General features: G+C 41.1%; 1 protein-coding gene across 2 annotated transcripts; it reads right to left on the bottom strand.

Moving 5' to 3' along the window:
• Nucleotides 1-1,578: 1,578 nt before the first annotated feature.
• NXPE3 (neurexophilin and PC-esterase domain family member 3) lies at nt 1,579-23,045 on the bottom strand. Of its 2 annotated transcripts, XM_069021919.1 has the most exons (7): nt 22,961-23,045; nt 21,783-21,832; nt 19,658-19,870; nt 11,747-12,507; nt 10,031-10,104; nt 6,830-7,036; nt 1,579-5,901 (listed from the first exon to the last, which is right to left on the bottom strand). In XM_069021919.1, exons 3-7 carry the CDS (start codon nt 19,748-19,750, stop codon nt 5,351-5,353), a joined length of 1,686 nt encoding a protein of 561 aa, XP_068878020.1. In that variant the 5' UTR covers nt 19,751-19,870; nt 21,783-21,832; nt 22,961-23,045; the 3' UTR covers nt 1,579-5,350. The 2 variants fall into 2 exon arrangements, with proteins under 2 accessions (XP_068878020.1, XP_068878027.1); XM_069021926.1 differs by lacking the exon at nt 22,961-23,045 and having other exon boundaries at nt 21,783-22,948.
• Between the last annotated feature and the right edge of the window lie 4,119 nt (nt 23,046-27,164).

Genomic DNA, 27,164 nt, shown 5'->3' with positions numbered 1-27,164 from the left:
CCCAGCTATGATATCTGTCACATCTACAGTCATGTGAGAACACAATATACATGGCTTCAAACCAACTGGGAGCAGAGTTTGGAAATGTACCTAACGTGATTGCTGTGTCATCGCTGTCAGGAGGGCATAGAGGAAGAGGTGGGTGAGCAGCCTGGGTGGGAAGAACTGTTCCTTTTTTAAGGCATGTGGAGCTTCTATGTACATTCAGCGTGCTACCTCAGAGGGGTGAGTCTGTCCCACGCAATTGGTATTGCCTTTGGAAATCTCCACATGACCAAATCCCTGACCTTCTTCCTCTCCTTGGTGTCACAGAGCAAGACCTTTGCATGTTGTTTTTCCTTAACTGCATCCTACTTTTTTGCTTCCCCTCTCTGTCCTACTCCCCCCCTCTCACTTCCCCTCTGAGGAGGCCTAAGGCCTGATCTAACTCCACACTGAAAAGCAGCTCATGCTTTGCCAGCCTCTCTTGATCATTTTTGGCTGAGTGAAGGCTGAGGTAGGTTGGACATGATGGCAGCACACTTCACTACAGTTTCCAGAGCCAAATGCTGGGAATAATCTGCTTTGCCTTTGCCCTGTCCCTCGGGGCTGTCAGGTGGCACTGGCGAGAGCAGGCTGGGCCATGGCCCCAGCTCTGTGCTTTGGAGGAATGCAAGCAGCACCCAGGTCACAGCCCTGGCCCTTGCCCCTGCCCCGTCCTCTTCAGCAGTCACCATGGAACGCGAGGGGAACAGAAAAACGGAACAAACACTTGGCAATACTGCCTCAGCACTCTCTCCTAACTTGCAGGATTTTGTCATTCAGGGATTTTTACTGGTCAAACAGGCTATTTTTGGCTATATACATCAGCAACCAGCACAAAGGGCATTGCACCCTGCTTACTACTTTCCCACCTCCGAACCCTGGCTGCAGGCTAGCTCCAAGGCAAGCCAGTAGACATCCCCCAAATCCTCCACCCTTAGGCCGGCCCAGAGACTCCCCAGTCTGTGCCAGGCAGCCACTCTCCCCCTCTCCCCATGACCCTGCAAACACAGCCCTTGGGCTCACGGGGCAGTGGATGCACAGCCCAGCATAGGATGCCCTACAGCCCTTGAACACTCAAACTGACTCACAGGACACATCTCTCCTCAATTTTTCTTCCATTACTTAAGTAAAAACTGTTCATAACATAGAGAAGCACTGACCCCGCTGCATCTGCTCTTCACCCTGTTTTTCTTAAATGAAGTGGCTTAAGGATTTCCTGTGGGTCAGCTGGGCTGTAAAAGCCCTCAAAGAAGAGAGCCTAGATTATGTACAAGCTTTTGTTATATGTCAGGCCTGATACACCAACAGAGGGAAACATCAGTGTGCTTCAGTGCTAGGTCTCATCTCAGGCACAGATCACTCCTCTCCAAATACAAATCACCAAAAAAAAACAACCCACTTAGAGTGAATTTAATCTATAAACCATAATGTGAAACTCCTACCCAACACAAAGTACAAAATGTGATAGGTAAATCCAAGGGAACTACTATGCAGCTATAGAAATATAAAGGAGGTGGGGTTATGGCAAACAAGATAAATTGAGACTCAATCAGATTAAATAGTTCAAGTAAACTTGTCCTCTTTATTAGGAACCTTTCCTTCTTTGAGATTTTTGGCTATTAAAATTGTTTTTCTGATCACATCAGGAAATAAGACAGTAGAGCCTTCTGCATATTGTAAGAATTATGATTACATACATTAGAAAAAAACAAGTTCTTCGAAAACAAGTTCTTCTCTAACATACAGAGTTCTTCACTGCTCCCAACAGAGAGTAAGAGCCTTCCAAACAGTTTAAATATACATGAAATGATCTGGACTTAAGGAGTAAGTGCTTTATAAATGAAATACACATTTGTGACTGAAGTTTTTTGCTGTTACTTAAACTGTCATGAATGGAAGAATGTTTTAACCCACACTTCTGCAACAGAACCAAAGTAAAATCCCAGTATCCTCCACCCTTCCAGAAGGCAACTTCAAACCTTCATTTTTGTCATGTACACATGAAATTGTCACCTGTAGTACATAAGAAGTTGTACAGACACTTGTGGTAAGCAAAGTTCCCATTTTTAACTGCTTACCTCTAACAAGTAAAACAATGAAAAATGCTGATTTAAATCTCATGAAGCAGTGCTGCATTGCAGATGAAATTAGAAACAACTGAAAACTTGAAAAAGGGGAAATGTTTGCTTTCTATCCTCCCTTCTCATCAACAATTCAACGAATGTTTTTATTAAATTCCTAGAAGGAAGAAATCAGCCTAAGAAGATATATATGAGAAAAAGCATTCTCAAAATATTACAGTGCAACACTAATATACATAAAATGGAGTTTACTTATTTTATAAATAAATTACTCTGGAATCTTCCAATAAACACAATAAAAGTAGGTTTTTTTCCACTGGAATTCAAGACACCTGGATTTTGAACAAAGTAATTAAAAAGTAACAAAATATCTGTATTGAAAGATTAATAATCAAAATGATCTTCAGTACAAGAATGAAAATAGAAAAAACAATAATATTTCTTCCTTTTAATGGAAGAAAATGAAACGAAAAGGAAGACAGGGCTTTGAAAAACCTTTTTATGTGTCGAGGAAGACACTTAACAGATGCTGAGAAATTCCTTTCTGGTCCTGTTTCACATCAAGTAACTTCAAAAATAACCAACCTCTTAACCTAAGTCCCTATTAAAGTCCATTTATAAATTTAAAGAAACAGATTTTGAAATATTTTATTGCTTCTATGTTTGCATATACTGTACATACACAACTGGTGCAATGGTAACAAGATGAGAATAGAAATGAAAAATCATTCATAGATCACCTGAATGATATCTAAAAGTACAGTGTCCCCCAAATACGGGTAAACCCTCAGTTTCTTCATTTCTCTTCCCTGTCTATTTCAGAGCCCAAAGAAATGAAATCTTGATCCTCATTCCAAATCAACTGGCAATCTCCCTGAAGTTCACTACCGATAAATTAGTTTATCTGCTATTAAAAAATTAATCTAATTAATTTAAAGGATGAGCTTCTACCAGAAGGCAATTAGACACCTTTGCTAATAGCAGTCCTTTTCTCTTTCCCTCAACTGTCAAAGCACTCAAAAGAATATTTTCCTCTCTCTCTATGCTTGGTAGCTAACAGTGATATAAAGCTGCTGTTGAGGAGCAGTGGCAAGCACTACAACACCCAGAGAAGACACATGCAGCCACAACATTTTCACACACAATATGGCTTTATGAGTTAAACCTAATGGTCAGTCCACAAAATAAGTAGTTTCCTTCAAAGTGAAAGTCTGAAGTCCTATTTCCATGAGCAATATTAGGATAGAGTTGATATTCAGGATGAAAGTGTTTACCTATTTTAAAAATCACACCTGAAAAAGATGAAAAGTTATTTTTCATTGTGGTAGTTTACTTTCCCAGACCTGAATTGGTGTGGCCTCTTTTTTGGCAGAGGATAAATTGCCACTACCATATTAAAGTAAGAAATAGTTACCTAAAGCTAATGTATGGGCAGATGCTATGTGAGGCAGTTGTCAGTAGGAACCAGCAAATCAGACCTCTTTAATTCTGATTTGAAAAGCTAAGAATAGGTGCTATTTCAGTGTACACAATTCCTCCAGACATGTTTAAATGTTTTTAAATTGGTAAGTTTATAGATGGGTGGTACTGACTCCTTTTACATGCTAAAATAATTTATATTTGTTTTTAAAACACTTCTCAGTTGCCGTTTAAAATGAACACAACCAGAAACACTGTTGCTGTAGCTGGTAGCATTACCTCTCTTGGGGCTCAGGCAATAAAAGTACAAACTTCGTTAAGAGAGCAGCAAACCTAACAAAGGGTAAAACTTTTCTAACATAAAGATATTTCAATTATTTCACTCCGTGCAACCTGTCAATTTGCCTTATTAATCTTCTCAGTTTGCTCACAAAGATTCAACTTTGTTTTGACACATAAGCCAGTGAAGACTGGCTTTGGCCTGAGTGGGACCAAAGACAACATGGAATACTCTTCTGCTGTTTAATTTGGGAGTGGAATTTAATAAAAACTGTTTTCAAAGCACTTCTAGTTAAAACTGCAGACAGACTCAATCAAATAAGCAGCAGTAAATGCCAGGCCAGGAGGCTGGAGAGCCACGAGCTGTCACCCCAGCAAACCTGGGTCTGGGCCAAGCAGCTGTATGAAGGCAACCCTGGGCACACTTGGCTTCTGGGTGCAGGGCTTTCCACCTTTCAGACTGGCAGCAGTCAAGCTCATGAATAAATGACAGAACTGCCAGACCCTGAAGAGGACTCACAGTGTGGCCTTGACCACCACTGCCAAAGCACACCAGGGCACTCGGGTCACTTGGCCTCCCTGCGCAGACGCGGCGTATGAAGGACGTACCAGAGCCACTGTCAGCAGCCTGGCTTTGCAGGAGCACAATGGAACAGCCTTAGCTCACAGGGAAGGGAAACACTTTCACTGGCAAATGAAACACTTTCATTGGCAAGTGCTTTAAGCTTCAAGTAGGCAAGCCTGCAACTTGAACTTGCAGAAACTGCCTGAGACTGTGTTTTCACTGAGGTCATAAAACACACATATTCTCATTACTGATAAATCAAGAAGTAGACAGTGTATCACAGCTCAAAAGAAATTTAGTAGTACAGTAAGGAAAACTAAAATACTGGCTATTTGACTATTTAGCAGCCAACTGTAAACAACAAAGGTGCCTAACTAGTGTGCTCAAATAAATTTCAGCAAATTCTCCATGACTTAATTCTACAGATATTGTGGTTGTGCTTCCTTATTGGTGACTTTGGTACACTCCCTTCATGTTTCTAATAAGGACTTTGAAACAAGAACAGACACTGTGCTTCTCTGACACTCAACTGGAAGAGAGATCCCTTAAGCTCTGGAATGCTGAGAGAAAGACCATTGCTAAAGTCCTTCCCAGGTTTCACACACTGTTCTGAGCAATGAGACCCTGACAACAGAATCAGTGTCATATGGATTAAATTAGGCTTATAGTGCAGACAACTAGTAAAGCTAATAACCCAAACAGTTTCTTATTGAATCCTGCCAATTTAATTTAAGGTGCTCTCTAATAATCTCAGGTATAAATGATAAGATTGAAGGAATCAACCTTGCACGAAGATACGGCCTGAACAGTCACCTCCTCTTTACCACCCTTCACAGCTACCCAGAGTTAAGGCCACCCTACTTACACTGCATGCAAGTATAGTACCCAGAGTTCCTCCATATCATCCAGCATCATTCCATAGCTCAAAAGAGCAACTGTACTTCAGCTGTAGCAGAAGACGACAAAGGGATACCCATTTGTGCTAAGTTTGCAGAGGGCACACATAAGATAAAAATGCATCTATTTGATTCTTAACAATTATTTCATTAGGGTGCAGGTTATGTGGCAAGTAATGAGCCACAGACATCTCCCAAGCATCCACAAAGTGCACAGCAATTCCTGAGAACATTTTCCTCATGACAGAATCAAGCTGAAAGGAATACCAATCACTGTTGAAGAGGCTCACTTCTGGCCCAAGCTCCTGAACATTGGCGGTTCTGATGACGATCAAAGTCTTGGGGCTGCGGTCCAGCAGCTGAATAAGGGCTCTGCGGATGTTCCTGAGCCGCCGGATGTACACTTCCACGGGGAAGGTGCTGAAGTGGGACCATATGGTTATGGCTATGACGGTGTTCCTGCCACCCACGATGCCGTTGAGCTCGTTGGCGATGTAGCGCAGCTCGCTGCTGAACACCGTCGAGAAGCGGATGGGCGGCCCGTGGCAGCGGAACTTCAGCAGGATGTTGTGCTTCAGGTCCACAGACATGAAAGGGCCCACGTTCTTAGGACTCCCCAGGTTAAATTCCACCAGGTCTGAAAGGCCAAGAGCAAGCGTTACTGAAAGGTGGCACAAGAACTTCAAACTATCAACAAGATGCTTGGACCACAGGGCAAACGCAGGAGAAGACAAGGAAATCTGAACATAATTCTAAGAACTCTAAAATTAAACCCAAGGTGAATATAATTTTTCAGAGTCAAGTTTATGACTCAACTTTATGGGTGTTGACTCGAGTTTATGGGTGTTGAAATCTGCAGGACAGCACATTTGGACTTCATAAGGCTGTCAATGCCTTTTCCAAGTTTCACAAACTATTTCCTTCTCTCTTGTAAAAAAGAAATTTTCCAAATAGTCATTGTTGCCCTCTGAATCCAGGGTTCACCAGAACCCTTCTAGAAACTTTACAACTCCATTAAATGTAAAGATTACTTCAAGTTGTAGGAATTAAGGGAGCTCAAAGTCTGTATTCCAACACAACTGAAGTGTTTCAGGGGAAAGGGATGAGGGAGGCAGGAATATTTAAGTGGGTACTGAAATTCTGCTATTGCTATTTAAGTAACTTAAATAAGGAAAAGGGCCCAAAAACCTATGAACAGTAATGGAGGTCATTTTTTACTTCATTCCAAAATCTCTCCTGTGACTGGGATGCTGTAAGGCTTTAAAAAGGCAAGCCAGTGACTTCCTGCCATGACTCCTGGGAAGGCCACCTTAACTCACAGCCACAGCAGCAGTCCTGTTACAAGGAAAACTTTGCAGATATCTGGTGGCCCCATTTGCAAGGCCTACATGTTTACAGTGTCTGCTCAAACATTTGACTAACTGTCAGGGCTTCTGATGAGGTTCTGTCTTTCCTCTTCCTTTGTTTTGTCCCTGTCACTTAGTAAAATCAGCTCTGTGTTTGAGATGTGAGAAATAAAGCTTTGCAAAGGTCTTTAAGGACAAAGCCAAAAGAAAAAAAACTACCTGGAACAAAAGTTGTCAGATATTCAAACCACTGCCTTATTGTAGAGTCTCCAAACAAGTGGATTACTTTTCCTTGTAAGCACTCAGTTATATCATCTGATTTGTTAAAATTATGGATCCAGTGTGTTCTGGACCTCCACTGGTCTTCATAATAATAACCAGAAGGGGAAGCTGTGGGATCTTCAGCTCTGTCCATACTGCTCGAATCTGGAAGAGAAAAATCCTTTGAAATTAACATGCAACAAAAGCAGCCCCCATAATCTTCTTGGACAAGTAGTCAGTGACTGCTGACAAGAGCCGGGTGGCCGAATTTGGTTTAAATTAAACAGTATCTCTACCGCTAATGTAAAAAAGTATCTGACGCCTTTCACGCTGAGCTAGAAGTGCTCAATGGTGGGTGCTAGTTCAGGCAGAGAGGAGTGGAGGCAGGGAGAGCAGCGGAGCATCTTCCCCATGCCGGCGCGGCTCCCAGCGCGGCGGCCGCCGTGCCGCAGGGCACTGCTGCCCTCCAGCGCCCGGCCTGCGCACGGCAGCGCTGCTCGGCGGGGACACCGACCCCACGGGACAACCCGGTAACGCTCAGGGAAACATCCAAAAAACCCAACGCAAACCCACCAAAAACCCCAAACAAACCCGCAAAAAACTACTCCTGTGGAAGAGTGAAGTCTGAACCATAAGGCCTCCAAACCACAAAAATGCCAGAATTAAAGCTATGACCAAAAATGTTATATGTGCCATTTCACTATGATAATAATGAGAGTCTCTAATTCCATGGATTTTATACTTTCTCTCTGCTATCTAGCCCCCTCCCCATTTACTGCCTGAGGAGCAACTACACACCAGGGAAGCTCTGTTCCATAGGATGCCTTTTTAACTTGCAGAAGTTAAGCGATACCTTTCAAACAAAGGTATCAGGATTAGAGGAGGTTAGAGGAAGAGAAACTGCAATTTCCTGGTTATGTCAGCCAAATATTGCCATATTTCTCTTAGTAAGCAGAGTGATATCAAACTTCCCTGAGGTTGTTTCAGGTTCCTCCTTTGCCACTTGTATATTCAAATACCTCAGCTGAACAAGCATGGAGATCTTCCCCAGCACAAATACCAGCTGCATGGAGCAGACACTTCCAGCTGTTTAAACAATTCTACTCCCCTTGGTGTGGAGACTGCTAAGAGCAGTCCATGCCCTGTCATAACTTACAGATGTTTGATGAAGCACACATTGCCATGGCCAAAATCATGCCAGGGACTGTTCTAATGATGTAAAAGTACAAGCACTGGAATTCCAGGGCCCAAAAGCATCCTCTGATAGATGCTTCATTATAACACAGATAGAGCCAACCATAAGCATCTTTCCTAACAAGCATTTTTTATTGCTCTTTTTCTATTCAATATCCTCTGCATGTTGCATTAGTAGATGTTAACCTTAGAGGTTAGAGGATGTTAAACCTCCTTAGACCTCACAGGCACACTGTAAAAAACAAACTACTATTATGTTTACATAACACAAATAATATAATCACAATTACCACAGAAAAAAAGCCATCAGAAAATTTTATCTCTGGATGATTCTTTAAATCTGACAGCAGGGACAATGAAAGAAGAAAAAAAATCCCAACTAATAATATAGATTCATCCAATATTTATATACAGGAATCCCACAGAGAAAGGGAAAAAAAAGCCTTCACATGGTCATGCAGCTAAAGACTAATTCATAATGTGAATTCACAACTTGAGTTTGTTTGATTCTAAGGTTTGATGTAAAAGCAATTCCATTTTTTACCTCTTAAATGGATTCTTTGTCTACACATACACACACACATATATATATATAACAATGGTACTAAACCAACTTTTTGGTGCCCCACAGTAAATCAGCATTTCAAGTCTATGTATAGTGTTGTACCAGTTTTGGCCCAGAATTCAGAAATTCAGGAAGCCTTTACTTTGAGATTCTATAAAAGAGAGTAAAAGCTCCAATCTGAAGTTACAAACCAAGCATAGAAATAAAAACTTGTATTTCAGAAAAAAAAAATTTAAAAACTTGATCTACATTTACAACCCCACAGAAAAACATGTACAAAAAGAACAACAGCAGAACAATGAGTTTGTGTGTACCATCAATCCTAGCAAATCCAAACATTCACAAGCATCATACCAAAGAGTTCAGTTTATTTATTCAGAGACTGCTGTACGTGGAAGGAATTTCCCTGAGGAAATGTGCTATTCCTATCAACCATTTTTAACCCAGCATTAATCCTCAGGACATGTAGGCAGGCTTTGATCATTCATAGCTCCTGGAAGAAGGGTGACAATCAAATTTTGAATTTGCAGCCGTTTCTGTCAGGAAATATACAAGATTAAAAAAGCAACAAAAATACATCACCTAAAGGACCTAGAGAAAGAAAAGGGGCAGGAGGTAAAATGCTGCTAGCCTAGTAGCAGAACTGTAAAACTTAAAACAAGAAATGCTTTAAGTTGCTTTCTGTTCAGACTATTAGTCAGGTCAGTCACTCTACCTTAAAAGTCTCCTATAACCTTATGAAAAAAAAAATTAAAACTTTTCATTTAAGAATTAATTCTCTGTGTATCACATTTTGTGCAGACTTTTTAGAAGCATAAAGAGCTTGCATTTGGATATGAATGAGATAAAACCTCTAAGTTTATTTTAGTACAGACTGTCTTTGCTCTGTTCTTAGAAAGGCACAGAATAATTAAGTTCTGGTCCAGAACTGTAGGTTCTGACATCCTGTGGCAACACAAATTATAGTAATACCTGAATGCAAGTTATCAAAATCTGTTAGACAACATCCTTAACAAAGAAAGAAATTTAGAAACACCACACAGCTGTTTTCATTAGATTGAGAGTTTGGTAAGCAGTTACTCCAAGACATTTTACAGTGTGAGTAAATGCTAGAGGAAAAAAAAGACATTTTTGGCAAGAGAACAAACTTCACTCTTCTTTTGATTTACTTTTTTGCTAAAAATTCCATTTATGTACGTAATTTTAGAAAAAAATTTTCATTATTTCTGAACTTGTATTACAGTTAACACCCAACAGCCTTCATTGTCTCAGTGCAAATGTGATACTGATTTTTATGCCATACTAAGAAAACAAATGAATTATTATTATTTGATGCCTGTTGTCCTTTTTATAAATTTAATTATGAATTACAAACAAGAATCTTGTGCAGCTCACTTTACCTGTAAATGCCTTGGGCTTTACAATGACTGAATCAGGTCCACTGGAGAGTATCGGCCTTTTGATATTCACGTCACTTGAACAAAAAATGAACACAGCAACAGTTGTAAAATTTACTTTAAAATTCGAAGGTAATATTAATCTCATTTTTTTTCTTAATCCACTTCAAATAAGCACACAGTACTATGAATTTTTTACTCTAAGTTTGGCCTACTTCCTATAGCTGAATTCATTTCACATTAACTTCCTCAAGACCACCATCACTATTCCAAATCCAAATGCAAAATTTCATGGCACTGACACAACTCTTGTGCACACTTGCACCGACACAAATCTCAGTAAAGCCATCAAGCTATCAGAGGTGTGCAAGAAGCTTTCAGGGATTTGTCACAAAGATGTTCCCAGATTGCAGAACGTGTGGTGACAAACCAAGGGTATGTGGCAGCAGCAGCAGCTCCCAGCTCATTAACACTAAGCTCTTGTTCTGTCTTTTGCTACTATTTTGAAGAGAATCCTTGTCTATTTATTTTTTTCCTCCATTTAAGAAATAAATTATTTGGAATTTCTGTAAGCCCCTTTGGTAAAGGATTTCAGAGCTGAATGAAACAAACAAATAAACAATCAAAACAAAACCAAGAAAAAGACCTTTCCCATTCCCATATGGAAACATCACCAATAAATATAAGCTAAATTTTACAGGTGAACTACCAGAGACACAGAAAGTCAAAAGACCCACTTACAAAATAAGGAAGAGCCAAAATAAATTCCACTGGTGCTTACTTTTATTCCTGGTCTTGGTTATAACCATGCACACATGCTTTCCTAATTAAACTATTTGGAGCCGCTACTCCAAAATTTTTCCCAATTTAGGCCTCAAGTGAACATACTGCCAAAAGACTTTCCTTCAACATATTTGTTGGAGAGCAAGGCAGTAGCCTACAACTACAACTCTGAAACTACATAGTAACTAACTTTATCTAAATTCAACTGTGTAATTTCATACAGAAGCAGTTCTGTCACACCTACCCAGGCACTAAGAGATGGTTTGAGTTTTTTTAAAATGCTGAATGCAGACATAAAACATGACTGTGAAACTAATTTAGTTTGACACTTGAAATAGCATGCACAGATCATTTCCTCTTGCATGGGTATTGCTCAGTAAGTTGTTCTACCAGGTGTTTTCTTTATGACAGACTTAAAACTGTTTCTAAGATTTGAAAGTTATATTGAGCAACGAGGAACACATTGCATCACATTTTAGATGACTTTTGATGAGGACAAAATCAATTGGCAATTTCTGTAAAAATAAGCCTAAAACACAGGCCCTTTTTAGGTAGTTTAGATTTGGCCAAAAATACTTCTCAAAGCATTGTTGTTGATACTGCAAGTGTAGGTATGGAAACAGAAAAGGAAACAGTGCCCCCAAACCACCACCAAATTTAGACAGCATGCTCTTGTGAAATTCAGTAGGGTTGAATTCAAAGCACAGAAAGAGAACTACATGCCAAGTTTCTTTAAGATTGCTGTCTAAGATGTCTTGCACAGCTGAATGGAGGGGAACAGACTATTCAACAACTAACATCTAACACCTGGTCCTGCAGATACACTCCTCCTCTAAGGCAATGTGTCATATTTAAGCAATAGGCTAAAGTTTGTATAAAAAAAAAACCAAACAAAACAACTTGACTGAGTATATATAAATTCAACAACATACAAACCTTTGGAAAAAGAGGCTTTCCTCTTGTGTCAGAAGACCTTTCAGATATCCACCTTTGGCATGGCTGATTCGGCTGGCACAGGACAGTTTTCGAGGCTTGTAACAGAACCATGGCTCACCCGTGTAGAGATCTGTGAAGTTACAGACTGGGAGACCTCCAGGCAAGCAAACGTTGCACTCTGTGGTTTCTGAATACCTCCCAGACTTGAAAGAGCTTTTGAAATAGACTCTGTCCGGCCTTTCCTCTCGTAAACGCAGGAGGACTTGGACTGCTTCACTCGGATGGACAAGTGACACAGAAACTTTGACCTCTCCTGGCCAAAGCAAGGTAAAGAAGACTTTGTAAAGGCCATTATGGCAATCTACAATCCTTCCTGCTGCTCCAGCTTTCAGCACAGGAGAGTGAATTCGTGCCTGTAAATAGTCTCCGCCATACTGCTTGGGTTTTCCTTGGAAATCCCTCATACGAACGAGTACCTCTAACTGGTCACCCACCTTGAAGAACCTGCTGGGTGTCACAATCACAAAGTCACTGTGTGTGGGATCAGTGCTTTGTGCAAAGGTGATTTTGCCATCAGGGGGCTTTGGCCACTGTATTGCAGCAAGCAACGATTCCTCCTCCGCTTGTTCCCTTTTGGACAAGACCTGCTGCGCGTACCCACAGTAAGGCTTCCTGGTAGTTTTGGTTGTCTGTGACAGAGAATGCTGGGCATTGTTTTCTGTTATCCAATTCGATCCTGAAACTGTGTCATCATCCAGGTGCTGGGGAGAAAAAGATTACCTGAAGCTGTGCTATGAAATGAAACACAGGGAATAATGGATGCTTTGTCAGCAAATGATCCCAAGAACTGGGCTTTGCTTTACACAGCTTTGAAGCTGACCAAATGAAGCAACTTCACTAGAAGACTCAAATCTATTACTTTGATCATGAAATTTCTAAGGAAACAGGTGGGAACCTGTGGATACCCTGCTTTGGCAAACAAGCATTTAAATAGATCACATCCAGTGTATGGCAGTATTTCAGCTACCAGTATATTCTCTAAATATCAGCCATGTGAAGAAAAATGACAAAAGGTTGGATGATTAAGTTATAACTCATGTTTTATTTTCTTCTGCAGTAACATTTTAGCCTTGGAGCACCATGAGGTCTAATAGCTGCCCAATGTAATGCAAGGAAATAGGGTTTCTTTGAGATGCTACACTGCCAATGAAGCCAAGGCATGCCCAGCACACACCTTCCAGAGAAGTCTGCTGCATGTAGCAGCTGCAGTCATTTATCTGGTCACGCTCACACCGCTTCTTGGCTAATTATCTGAAATGCATGTTTCCCTGTAATGTGCACATTGAAAGAAATAAAAGAACAAAAGCCCAAGCCTTCTGGGACAATGAATTCATGAGCCAGTTGGCAAGTAGAATAGTTTGGACAAGCTAGGACTAAACAGGAAAAAAAACTGCTTGTTTATTTATAAGATTTTAAAATCTATATACAGCTGCTTCTAGCACCAAACGAAAAGCAAGTAAAGAATCCCCTAATCCTCACAAGAGTTTAAAAATGAAAATAGTTAAATACAATGCTAGACTAAGAGAGGGGGCTTCTGCTGCAACTTGACATCAGTGTCCAAACCTGTATTTTCATGCAAATGACTGCAGATACCACCTTCTTTATGACATCACATAATTTTGCAGGTTTGTATTAGGAAAATTTTAAAAATAGCACAGCCTAAGACTCCAGAGCTACCCATGAGACTTCTCATCAGCAAATCCAAACATACCCTTCAAATACACACAAACTCACCAGTTAATGAGCAATTAATTATCAGGTATATATAGTAGAACTTATCCATACTTCTATTTCATAAAGAAGGAAAATTGTTTTTCAAACAAAGATTAAAATTTTACCATTCACATAGCATCAGATGATATAGTAGTTTAGTTTTGAAAGATTGCTAAAAAATTCAAACTACATTATTTTAAATCTTTTAAAATATCATTGTACTTACCAATACCCCAGTGTTTCCCATTTACTTCCTCCATAACTAACTGCTCATCAATGTACTAAAAGTCACAGCACTCATATTAAAGCCTTATTCATTGTTATATACCCTTTTTAGTCCATGGAAATATCACCAGTGTATTTGAACCACCCTGAGATTCAACATATTTTTTAGAAGAGAGGTAAACCTGACAAGCAATAGAAACAGATAGGCTTTTGAAGTCTGTAACATAAGAAGCTGGTTTTGATCAGCTTAAGAGTAAGAGGATGAGCACATTAGGATGTAGGATGGATACACAAAATCTTCTTTGTTTGATATCCAAGTTAACTATAAAACTTGAAACTGTGAATTGCTACATTGTAGCTCTAAAATGTAAATTGACACATACCCATCTATACACCAGATGTTATCATCACAATAGAAGCTTTTGCTTCTGTTTTATATTCCCACACAGGTTTTAATAAATTTTCCCTGAAAGCCATCTGAGATAATTCATAATTATTTTTGTTTTCCATCACAGCAAGCAAAGCTGCAGGTGTATGCCACACATTACTTTTATAAATCCAGTAAATTTCAGCCAAAGCTGAGAGTGAAACTCAGGCACAGTTCTACTTTAAATCCTGCCTACATGCATTCTTGAATTAAGCCAAGTTTCTATTTTTGAATACCTTCACAACTTCTTCCCTTCACTTGCTCATGCATATATATATATATATGTGTGTGTGTGTATATATATATATATATATATATATATATATATAGACACACAGAGAAAAGACTGTATGGAAATATTTTTAAAAGTTAGCTATATATTTTGATGCATCCAATAAGCTGGTAACAATGTCTCAGCAAAAATATTTAAGCATTTTCCTAAAGGGGGGTGGAAAGGGAGAATATCTATGTATGATTAATTGCTGTTTTCAGTGTAAGTTCCCAAGAGAAAGTTTCTATTTTTCAGTTGGTTCTTCAATGGTTGGTACTTCAGGCTGGGGGACATGGGAAAAAGAAACCCTTTCAAATTAAGAAGAGAAATGGCTATCTAAAACAGCTTAAAAACTGACATATCCCTATTTTTAATCTTCTACAAATTTCCTCAGGGTTTTTAACCCAGTCTTTCTGTCAGAGATGTAGAAGATGCCATTTCTGGCCTAGCTAGGCTTTCTGAAGTCTTTCCAGGGGCATACCTATATCCTTCAGTGGGAAAGGGTGCAGAGAACACCCAAACCAACAAATTCATTCAGAAAACAGAACGAGGTTCAATGTCTCCAAGTCAGTCCACCCACACAAATTTTTAGCAGAGCACAAGGCCAAAGCTCTTCACTTGTATGCAGCTGATAACAAGGACAAGCACTGCTACTTCAACATCTCCAGGTTATGACCCATTAAGCAGAACAGATTATACCACAAATATTTCCTCAAACTCTCTTCAAAGAGCCGGAGGGGGAAGCTCCATGAAGGTAAAAGCAGAGCTTCTTCAACATCCTGAAGGACCATTCTTTCTCCAACATCCTTGTTCATCCTTACAGCCCTCTCTCAAGCCCAACCAGGACCATTTTGTTGCAGAACTGTAAGCTTATGTGTCAAAATAAGCTACACCATGTATGCTACTCACAGGAGAAAATATTGCAGAGATTACCTTTGCCAGGAGAGGCAGAAAAAGCTCCAGAGTCAATTAATAGACCAAAGATCCTTGACTGGAATAGAAAAGTTTTCCAAACCATCTTCCTTCCTTAAGTGTTTCCCAGGCTCAGCTCCAAAAAAGTACTTAAGTTCTCCTGCCCCTATGGATAGGCAAGGCCTGCCCTGAGGCAAATAATTAGCTTAGTTTGTCCACACTCTTGTTTCCTACTCTCTCCTGGCATTTCCAAATCTCTCTGGCTCCTCTATGTTGTCATACTGAGACTGTGCAGAACTGAGGGCTTTCTGCTGTAGTTAGTAGCCAAAACGAAATAAAATTCCTTTATAAAAACAGATAAAGAGGATTTCTCAAGAGTGCTCTTCCTTTATGAAACAGATTCTTTTACTGTTCATTACAGGCTCCATGTTGGATAATACCTGCTTTGCTTATTTCCAGGTATGCTCCATTCAAGGTGTCATGTATTTTAAGTGCAATTTCCAAGGGACTTTACTTACTTGTTTGTTGGGTTTGAGGGGTTTTTGTTCGTGTAGGAGGAGTTTGTTTGATTTTTTTCTCTTTTGTGTTTTTTTTTTTCTATCATTACTTTTTTTTTTAATTCCCTGCATTTTAAAGCTAGACAGAACCCAAATGTGACCACAAAGTAATTTAATGGATGCCTGCCAAGTAACACAGGCAGGACAGAAGGGATTACATGTCAATAAAGCACAAATAAATCCACTAGCAGTTCCTGCATTAGAGATGTCATAAAAAGGAAAAAAGGAAGCTGTATTTTTAAGATAACTGATGGAAATTTCAGCCCATCTCCTCAGCTTTTGGCATTCTCACTGCCAACCAAGCAAAAATTAGATATAACATACAGATCAACCCAGGCAATAATGCTCTCAAAGATATTCTAGAAGGGTCACAGAGTACTTGGGTAGATCTGCAATGAACACCTGTCCTCAGTTAAACACCATAATGTAGGTGGCTGATGGAAATTGCTGCTGAAAAGGTGGAACTCCATCCCAAAGCCCAGTATCTTCCACCAACTGTTAACTCCTGCCTTGGCCTGGTACATTCCAAAGAGCTGCTGCAAACCTGCCTAAGTCACTGTCACTAGAGCAGGAAACAACACAGGAGATTCCCAGGCAACAGGCACGGTGGGGAAATAAAAGTTCCAGCAGACAACATCTGAAACTGAACAAATACCAATTCCTGAAAGGTCAGTCATCTTATTTTCAGTGATTTTACACTCTAAGTACTTTATTTGTTGTCTAAGACAGATATGAAATCAGTTCTCTATCTTTACCATCTCACAGCACTGAGAGGCTGCTAAACTACTCTAAGTGTCAAAGCCAATCCTCAAAAGCCATCACCTGTCAGTCAAATGTTCCAGAAATAATTGGAATAAGATAAAGTTATCTTTTGTAGTCACCTGCAATTTAGCAGCAAGAAATAAAAACTTTGTTACACAGTTATTTTGTTCAGTTTCAGCTGTCTGATTTCATACATCATCCTGGCAAGAAACTTCCCCTCTCTCCATACACTCTCTCTTCTAGGTGCTTTTAAATAAAACAGTGCTCACAACCAATCCTGAAGTGGTTCTGTCACTCTAAAGGCCACTGGTACAAATACACAAACTCTCCTGTATCCTGAAGGCATGATGTTTAGGAAACATCCCAATACTCCACAAAAAATTATTGTACATTTTATCTGTCTGGCTATGTTCACAGAAAAAAAATTATAATAAAATAAAACCACATTTCTTCTGGTACTACGTGATCAACTATGTGACCTCAAGGGAGTAGTCATTCCATACTAAAAAGCAAAGTAAATAATAGGAGCTGGGTATCAAATGTTTTGTGGACAGCTTGTTTATTTGTTTGGAGTTTCTTTAAACACAAGGTAAGGAAAATAAAATTCTGACATGGATAGGGCTGCTGAGAGGGTATCATTAATAGCTTTAGAAATTAAGAGGAAACATTCTAGCATGAAAAAGTATAAAACCCTAAAGCAAAAAAAGAAGGGAGACTAGGTGGGGGGTAGCTGACAATTGCCTTAGATTTGAGCTTTAGCCAGCCAGGTTGGGTGATTTGGGGATGAGAAGTATGTCTGATGCATTTACAAACATGTTCTCAACAGTAACCAATGATAAATTCTCCTTCCCGAGCCTGAACAGATTTGGTTACAGATATTCTGTGAAAGCTTTTTAAGATTTTTTTCTGGCTTTGATCTCTGACTGAAAAGAATCAGCCTAAATGCCTATACTAGCCTGCCTGGGAAACTGAGCCAAGAGAGAGACAAATACAGGAGCAGGTCCATTCAGAAAAGTCAAGACAACAGAAGAGGTTAGAGTTGCATGTTACAGTGTAAAGATTTACCAGCAACACAATACTTAACTGAGTTTAGAAGAGCAGATATGTAAAGGGCAATAAAGCCACAAAGACACTTATCATGGACAGTGGCAAGAAAAAGCACAGAGTGAGCACCCAACCCGCATTTTCCATTTCACTCTCAAAGCACTGCCAGAGCCCTTTTCTTTAAGAAATGTAATCTTAAAATGAAAAGAAAACAGTTTAAGATTCTAAATATCAGCAGTCCACAGGCAACATCCTAGGTCAAAAACCAAAACAAAATAAAACCACAGAAAGAAAAATCAAGAGCTACCTCCCATGTAACACAAAATGGATCATGCTAACTTGAACCAAAAATCCATCAAACAGTATTTTGATTGCCAATAGTTTCCAACAGCAGAGATGTGGGAAAAGAAAACAGACCAAACATGTTGTGCTATTTCCTCCTGTAGACTTAACACAGTTTCTAGCACTTTATGGTTTAGACTTCTTAAACACTAGGGTAGACATCTTTAAGATCTAGTCTCTGGTAATGGATTATTCTTCTGTGCATTCATCCAGATTTTTTGAATATATGCTTTTAGTAACTACAAAGTCTTACTGCAAGGACTTCTGCAGCTTTTCTGCAAACCATAAAAGAACATCCATGCTTCCTTTAAAATCAGCATCTGCAGTTTTTATTTAATGTGTCCACTAGTACTGGAATAGGTAATGAATGTTCATTCTTCAGTTATTGATCCTGAGTCACTTGTGATTTTAGACTTCTCAAACATCTTCCTTACCCTTATGTGATCCTCTTCCAATTCAACTGTATTTTTTGTGGCATGAGGGAGTTTTACAGCCCCTCTTTTGGATCATTTCATTTGGACATCACTATCCAGGAGGCTGGAAGATTCTGCAAGCAGCTTACACAACTTAGAAGCATAAAGCAGTTACTGACTGGCTCCCATGCACAGAGGACAGCTATAATTTAAGGAGGTGTTAGGCTAAGAATTACAATGTTCATCCACCAAATGCAGCACTGGAATGCCCAGCCAGGCAGGCAGCCAATGGGCAGGGTCAGCCTCCAGGGCTCCCACAGATAGATCCTCATCTGCCTTGACTTTAATCTGGGGTTACTGACTAAGTAGTTTCAAAGTACCTCTGCACTAAAGTGATAAGTAAAATGAAAAAATATGCAAGACAGACACAGCAGAGGGAAAAAGGGAAAGGCAAATAAAAATTGCATCAGTACAGGCTGGAGATGAACAAGCCAGCTAACAGCTCTGCAGGGATTCCAGGGGACAGCAAACTCACCATTGTGTCAGCAGCACACCATTGTGGCAAGAAATTAACAAGATCCTAATCAGCTGATTGAGCAAAGTTATAGTTCTCCTCAACTTGACCATGGTGAAGTCAGACCTAGAACATTGTGTCTGGTTTTTGGACAACCCACACCAGAGTAAAACTGGCAAGACCAATTAAGAACCCCTAAGATAATTAGGGAATTGGAACGACACCAAGGGAACCAAACTTTCTTTTTTAAAATCTGGAGAAGACCAAGAGGGGATCTAACTGCAGTCTTTCACTACCTACAGGGAAGTTACAGAGGAACTAGAGTTCAAGTACACTCCAACAAGATAAGAGGCAACTTCCTGTTGCACATAAGGCACATATTCTTCCCTGTAAGAGGGATGCAGCTTTGCAACAGACTGCCTGGGTAGGTTGTGAAATCTGAGTGTCCTTGAACACTGTCAAAAGTGAAAATACCCTGTTGCAATCCAAGCTAACCCTGATGTCAGTCCTTTGGAGAAGGATTAAATACCTCCAGACATCCCTTCCACTATGAATTTTCTGTGATTCCAATTTATGCCTAAATGCTGTCAATCAGGTACAATCCTAACCTTACATACAAAAGTTAATAATGTTGCTCAAGCCATCATGGAGAAGAAACAGGCTCTACTTACCTCTAACTGAAAAAAATTATGGACCAGCACCACAACAGCCAGCACTGCCATAAGCAGGCAGAAGAGCTGCAGTCTGAATGAGTCACGCCACATGGTCCAGTCGAGTCTTTCCCTCCCATGTTAGACGTTGCCATGACTTCCATTCACCACAAACATGAATGTCATTTCGTCTCAGCAAAGCACAGGAGAATTCAGTTAACTTCCACTTCATTCCTGCAAGTGCATTTACAAAAATTGTATTAAGTCCCCAAAGTGTTACCAGAACTGAAGTCAAGTTTTACACTGACAGCTTACGAATGGTGGGAGTTTGCAGGGCAATAACTAGTACAACAGAACTGTCAACACAGATTCATTTTGTGGAACTCATCTGAGCAGCAATATCTGACACATTACATAATTCTCTTGGACATGTCAGAGCAAACCCTTATCATAAAGCTGGCGTCACCCCTAGTTGATACCAAAAAAAAAAGGCAAAAGAAGAGTGCAAGATTTCAGTCTGGCAATCAAAAAAACCAAAACAAATCACCACTACCCTATTTATCTGTTATACGACATCACCACCATCCAGACATCACAAGACTGAGACTTATAGCAGAAACTTGTGGGTGTAGACATCTCCCATTTACCTGTTTACACATTCCAATAAATTGTTATTAAAGACTAAGTCTGAAACAAGTTTGGATAAGCAAGATAAAAGATATTTCCTCCAGTTTTCTGCTTGGGAAGAGGGGAAAAATACATCAGCTGTAGCATTAAAGAGGAGATATCTAAGAGACTTGAAAGCACTAAAATTTAACTTCACACATCACCTGTAACATTACATTACATCTTCCCTCTTTTGCTGTTTTATCATTCCTTTTACCTCAGGTACTCATACGCAGCTCTAAAAATTTTATTTAAATAAACTTCTGGGTGTGTTTGGGTTTTGTGTTTCTGGTGGTTTTTTTAAATCTAATAGTATTGTCTTTCATAAATTTTAACTTCCATAAAATATTATTCCTTTAAGGTTGCTTGACAGCCGATCTGCTATAAAATCACAGACTTAACACCACTGATTCAGTTTCCACAACTTAATGCTTGCTCAGAATGACTCTTAAACCTTCCTTTCTTTCTGAGGAGTACAATTTTGATGCAGTCATTTTGCAAGCAAAAAGGGTACTGTTCTTGCAGAAGCTCTAAACTTGGAAACAGAAAACAGATGGCAAGGAGAGACAGTCAAAAGACACCAATCTCTCCAAACCTAGTATTCTCAAAGCAGCATTACTCATACAACCATCCACCAAGTGCAACAACATAATCAAATGATTATATAAACTTTGTATAACTTTCTATAAATAGTATAACTGAGAATTTATACTATTAAGATAGTATAAATACATAGTACATATAATCTTAAGACTATATGAAAAATGCTGTGTAAACTTAAATGAAGCGTAATGATACATTAAATATAAAAATTAATTATTTATCAAACGAATATAGGCTAGAAAACTGAAATACGTTACCATTATAACCAGGACAGCCTCAAAATAGACCACACATCAAATTGCTTTACAAGGATTATAGAGATTATAGCTTCAAATGCTTTGCTGAGAATTACAGAGATTGTATTTCTGACCAATGAACAAGCATTGAAAGAGCAGGACATCCATTAAAGTATCAAAATGCCACAAAAAGGCAGCTTTGTTGGAACAGTTCTGCACTAATATGAAATTTGCATGAAACAGCAGCTTGGGTCCTAAATTGATAATAAATATACCTCAATACAAGAAAATGCTAATTTAAGGACATATATACCCATTCGAGGAAGAGCGAAAAACAGAATTTCCACTTGTGTTGCTGAGAATTCTTTCCATCACTGAAAAGCACAAGATACTGAAAATTAATAGAATGTTATTTCAGATGCCTAAAAAGGCCGCAAACACTGTTCCATGTGTTTTTATTCAAAACTTTCCATATTCTGTAAATCTCACAAGCCCTAAAACATTTAAATGTAGAGGTTTAGAGCTTTCTTTATGCTAAAGGCATAATACACTGCCAGTTTCATCACCCCTGAACAACTGATCCCGTTCATTTCTTGTATAAGGAAAGCCTGTAAGTACACCAAAAAGCTTTAGGTTCTTACCCTACTCCTGAAATGTTCTCTGAAGCCATCCACATGAAAGGCCAGATAACCTTGGAAACAATAAATTAAAAAATAAATATATCTATAAAAACACACACAATTTTTTTAAATAAAATTCATACCTTGGTGGTCTGCTTACAGTGGCACAAAATAAAATGGCAGTTATGACTTTTTACTTGTAAAATTATTTTTGTTTCTACAATAAACCAGGGATTTTGTTAAAGTATTTTGATTCTTTTAAACTTCAATGCTATGCCTTTCAATTCTCTGCTATTTACTGCTAAGTATTACTTCTCTCAGCTTTGTCCCATGTTATCACAAGCCCCATTTTGCCCAAGGTTAAAAACAAAAACCGATTTAATGACATTTTTATGAACACGTCATTAAATTATGCCTCATGCTCCATTACGGGATTGTGGGTTTGGGTTTTTTCAAGTGTCCATTACTGTCAGCCCCCTATCCCCACAGCTCTCCAAGCCAGCAGCGTTACAAAAGCAGGTATGAGTGCAACCGCTCCAAATTTTGTCATGCAAATCGCAAAGGCAGAGGAGCCGCTACCTCCGGCGATGCCCAAACCATGCCACTGGGGCACAGGGGCTCGAGGCTTGATGCTCCCGTGGCTGCCAGCACGGAAAATCAGATTTGCTGCTGTTTTTTGCAGATTCCGCCCTGCTCCCCAGGGCGCTGGCAGCCCCCCAGCCCGATGACATTCGGGGGGCAGCGCCGCAGCCCCCGCGGCGGCCCCGGCCGAGGAACACGGGACCGGACACGCACCCACAAGCCAGGGACGGGGACAGCAAGCAGGAAGCACCGCTGCCGGCAATGCAAACCGCACAGCTCTCTTTTATTGCTTCAAAGGTACTTTTTAGGGTGCCGCGGGGTGGGCATCCCCGGGGAGCGGCAAAAGGCAGCTTCAGCATCTCTGAGGAGCGGCACAAGGCAGCCCCTGGATCGGCAGGAAGCCGCGCTGAAATCCGAGCGGAGCGGGCAGGGCGGCCCTGCGGGCGGATGGGCCGGGCCCGCGGGCACGGGGGACCCGAGCAGGGCACCCGCCAACCCCGGGACCCAGCACCCGCCTCCCGCCCCGGGCCTCCCTCAGCGGCCCCGGCCCGGCCCCGCCGCGCGTTCCACCCGCTCCCCGCCAAGCCGCGCAGGCCGCGCCGCCCGCGCCCCCTCACCGCAGCCCCCGGCGCTCCCCCGGGCCAGGCGGCGGCCTCGCCCCCGGCCCGGAGGCGCTCGCTGTAAATGCACGGCTCCCGCCGCCCCTCCTCCCTCCCCGCCCCCCACACAGCGGCGGCGGCCGCCGCGCCTCCTCCCGCCCCGCCCCGATACCGGCTCTGTTCCCGCGGCCGCTGCCGCAGCCTCTGTGCTGGCAAGGGGCAGTGAAAACAGACGCAAAACCCAACAAAAACAACCCTGTAATTTTTGAGCCACCGCCAGTGAAGCCAAAGAAAGCAGGATGTGGAGAGGGTGGCGCGGAGCTGGGCACTGCGGCCCGGGTGGCATTACCATGGGTCCCCAGCCGCAGCCCCGGCCAAGAGAGAAGGCTCTGACGCGAACCATCGTAGCTCAAACGCTGTCGAGCCTGGAGGCGAACGGAGCAGGGGGCAGGAGAGGTGGCCTTTTGGACAAGGGAGAAGGTTGTGAAAGGAGAGCCTGGCCACGGAGCAGCTGCAGGGACTGAGCGGGGGGAGCCGGCACGGCCCAGCACAGCAGCACTGGGCAAACGCAGCTGCATTGAAGGCAGGACTTAAGATGCTTTATGAGAACATGCATGCAGTCAGTGCTGAGCTTTGCGCCCTGCACGAGAGCCGGGTGGCACTTTCAATCTGCAGGACATCTGCAATTTGCTTTGTAAACGCTTGTAAGCACTGCGTAAGTTTGGGAATGCCAAAACCCCTGCCAGCTGTTCTTTGGATGAATACAGCTTAAGGTCTTGAGCTTATTTTTACTAAGTATGTGGGTTGCTTAAAACCAGAAACAAGACAGAGCAGCTGAAATATTCTTGTGAACACTGTATTTTAGCCAATATTAACATAAACATTAATTGCCTACTCTTGTCTTCTGCCCCCACCCCCCATCAGCCACAGCTATTTTGAAGAAGTAACCTTACTTCTATTTTTCTCTTCCTTTCTGCATCTTACAACAGTGGTTACCTGGTAGAGATAGAAAGCAAAAATCTCAACAGGCACCAGCTTTTATTTGTACTATACACTGTAGGTCAAGAATTGAAAGCCATCTGGCTGTAGAAGCAGAACACATTGGAAAGAAAGTATTTTGAAAGATAATTGGTACTTTTTTTTCCTCTCAATATACAGTCTGTCAGTTCTATAGCAGTCTCATTTCTCTTCACTCATCCTTCATGAGCCATGCAGTGCATCAAATTCCCCTACAAACTCTCCAGCTCAAAGTGCAACCTAAGGCAAAACTATCTTAATTAGTGTGTCAAATGCCAAGCATTATCCCATCTCTTAATGTATCTGGGGTGATGTTGGGAGTTGAAGGCGTGGAAGGTGATAACAGTGAGAAAATCTGTCTCATCTAAGGAAATAGGTACTGCTAGGCTATCTTCTGCCATATTTTACATTTCACCACCCCTCAGGGATGGGAAAGTATCCCCATGCTACTTTTCTCCATAAATTCTTCAGTTATCATTGTAGTTAGTCTTGATGAAGGCCTAATAATGAATCAAATATGCCTTTCTAATCTCTAACATGGTAAGCCCTTTTGCACAAAGAGGCCAGAAACCAATTACTCAGTGTTTGCCCCCATGCTCTACACAAAGCACCATGTAAAAGGCTCTTTGGCTATGAGTTGAGTGTCAATGACATTGGTGAGGTCTCTTCTACCTCATGACCATGCAACATCTAAATGTCATTAGTCCCAAAAGAACTACAGCTTCAGCAGCTGTCACTCACCTTACATCCCTCCTTGTTTATCACACCAGAAGCACTTGGCAATTATTTTGAGATGAGTACAGAAAGCTAGATAATGAGAAAGAATCAGCCTTTCCTTATTTCTTTTTCCAGAATTACATGCAGTAAGATGAAGTTATGCTGGGCCCTTGGCCCCATTGCCCTTCTCTCCCTTACCTGCAAAGAATAATCAATATGACACAGTATATTTGAAAATGCGTATGGAACTACTGAACCCATTCTTGATTATAGGCAAGTGTTGGGGAATGTTTTGGTTTGCTCCCTGAGCAACTGTAACATGTTTTTGTGCTGAACTATGATGAGATTTAACAAACAATGCATTGGACAGTCTGCAAAGAGCACAACAGACACTGTTCCCTTTCTACAGACATCTTCGATCGTCTCCTTTTGCTACATTACCCTCAAATCACTTTTCCAATCTTTTTTCACTTTCACAATCATCTGGGTCTTGTCCTTCTGCAGTCCTTAGAACAACAAATTTCACTCTCATCTTGCCCACAGGTTTGCCATGTGCCTTGGTTTCAGGCACAGCAACAATTAAGGTCTATTTAAGTGGTGGAAAAGGTCTTTAGCTGGCCTGGTGCCACCCAGATGGTTTTCACATCATCCAATGCTTGTAAAGGGATAACGCTTTTGTCAGAAGAATTCTCTTCCAGCTTCCTCAAGTCCTTTTCCAAAAGGTTACAGAAAAGCTTACCTTCAGGCACCATCAGCCTTTCCACAAACCCACCTCAAGGAGCTGTGCTGCATTCCCACTCCAGGGGCAAGTTCCCATTTCTTCAAGGGAACTTCTCTTTGGGCCTAAGAAAAACTCTTCCTGGTCTCCCTTTCCATTTCTCCACCAGACAATGGACATGGCCACAGCCATCTCAGCCAAAGGCTGCCCAGAGTAGATCCTGCCCATTTAACACTGACCCTGCTACACCAAAGGAAGGAAAGCATCAGGCAGCTAGGAATATGAGAAAGCAGGCGAGAAAGGTAACTTACCTGTCCTACTGGTAAAATAATACCTATTTCATACACTTAAAAATTTCAGTATGTGTGAGTAAAGCCAAAGAATCAGAGACCAAAAGGGAAGCCAATCTGCTGTAAAAGTTCTGAGCTTGGGAATGAACAAGCTGCAATGAGAAGAAGACAAGTGGATGAACTCCATCCTGGAGAGCTCAGCAGTACAAGACAGCTGGAGAGCCAGGCTTGAAAACGTGGGCTCCAATACCACGTGCATTTGCCCTAAACTTCAGGTTGAAGGGGCTGTAGGAAATACTGATGGAAAGAAGAAAAGTGAGTTCTGCTTGAAACTGAGAGTTTCTCAGCGTGTCCTGTTTCTCCCCAGGTCCCACAGACTCTAAGACATAAGCAGTGATAACCTGCTCAGCACATCTTCCATGCACTTCCCACACCAGAAAACACGCTGCAAATGCTCAGGGGACTGGATAACTTCAGCTGGTGTAACAATGGATAGGAAGAGATTTCCCAAAGGCTGCTGCTTGAATGCAGTTTAGCACAGTGCTAAGGGAACAGCCCTGACTGCTAGACTGCTGCTTCTCACAGCCCTGCATTGTCTGAGAATTGCCTAGGCTTTTCTAATGATTTATGGCTTTCAGTCCAACACATGAACATTTTAAACACAGTGTGTCAGATTTACATTTTCCAGAGCATCCTTTATGATCATGGGCTTCTCAATTCTCACAATTTAAAGCATCTTAGAAGTCAGAGGCTGTGACTTGTTTGTTTTGGGCATCTTGTGCACAATTTTCTGATATTCCTTCCCTTGGTTAACATAATCTCACACATACCAGAAAGAGCAGCTATACTGGTTTTGAATGAGAATAATAATAGAGATAATTTTTTTCATGGCCATGGTGGGTCTGTGTTTGATCTGTGCTAGAAACAGTGTTGATAACACAGGGCTGTGCTTACACAGAGCCAAAGGCTTTTCTGCTTCTCACACCACCCCACAAACAAGTGGGCTGGGATGCACAGTAAGTCCTAGAATAGGTAAGGATCTCAGCCCATAAAATTAAAAGTAACTATTTCCATTTGAACAAAATGGGCCCATCCACTAGCCATCCCTTTAGTTTCCAAATCTAGCCAAAGATTTTAATGTCTGATCTTATTACAAATATGAATAAAAGCCAGGGACAAAAGGGACCTTCAGCCTGAGCTCCAGAAGTGCTATGGTTACTATCCCTACAACACACCATTTAAACTTAGTAGTACAGCTTTACAGTCTTTAAAAGAAATGGGCTCTGCTCTTCTCTTTTCAGACCTGAAGTGGAGTTACTTTAGCTATGCCTATTTCTGACTTTTAGAGTCGTAGAATGAGGTAGAAAGGAGCTTAAAAATCACCTAGTTCCAACCCCCTTGCCATGGGGGGGACCCTCCTGCCCACAGCAGGAAACCAGACCAGATTGCTCAATGCCCCATCCAACCTGGCCTTGAACAC

This window comes from Aphelocoma coerulescens, chromosome 1, assembly GCF_041296385.1.
Source record: "Aphelocoma coerulescens isolate FSJ_1873_10779 chromosome 1, UR_Acoe_1.0, whole genome shotgun sequence".
In the NCBI taxonomy this organism is placed as follows: domain Eukaryota; kingdom Metazoa; phylum Chordata; class Aves; order Passeriformes; family Corvidae; genus Aphelocoma; species Aphelocoma coerulescens.
The sequence above is the reverse complement of the archived record's forward strand: the minus strand, read 5'-3'. Positions and strand labels throughout refer to the sequence as shown.

What these genes read in the sequence shown, in the direction of transcription:
- NXPE3 (XM_069021919.1), bottom strand. Translation starts at nt 19,750, where the DNA reads ATGTGGCGTGACTCATTCAGACTGCAGCTCTTCTGCCTGCTTATGGCA. An exon ending in AAAGCCCAAGGCATTTACAG is followed by an intron (nt 7,037 to 10,030) that starts GTAAAGTGAGCT and finishes TTTCTCTTCCAG; the next exon opens with ATTCGAGCAGTATGGACAGA. An exon ending in TCTGACAACTTTTGTTCCAG is followed by an intron (nt 5,902 to 6,829) that starts GTAGTTTTTTTT and finishes TTGGCCTTTCAG; the next exon opens with ACCTGGTGGAATTTAACCTG.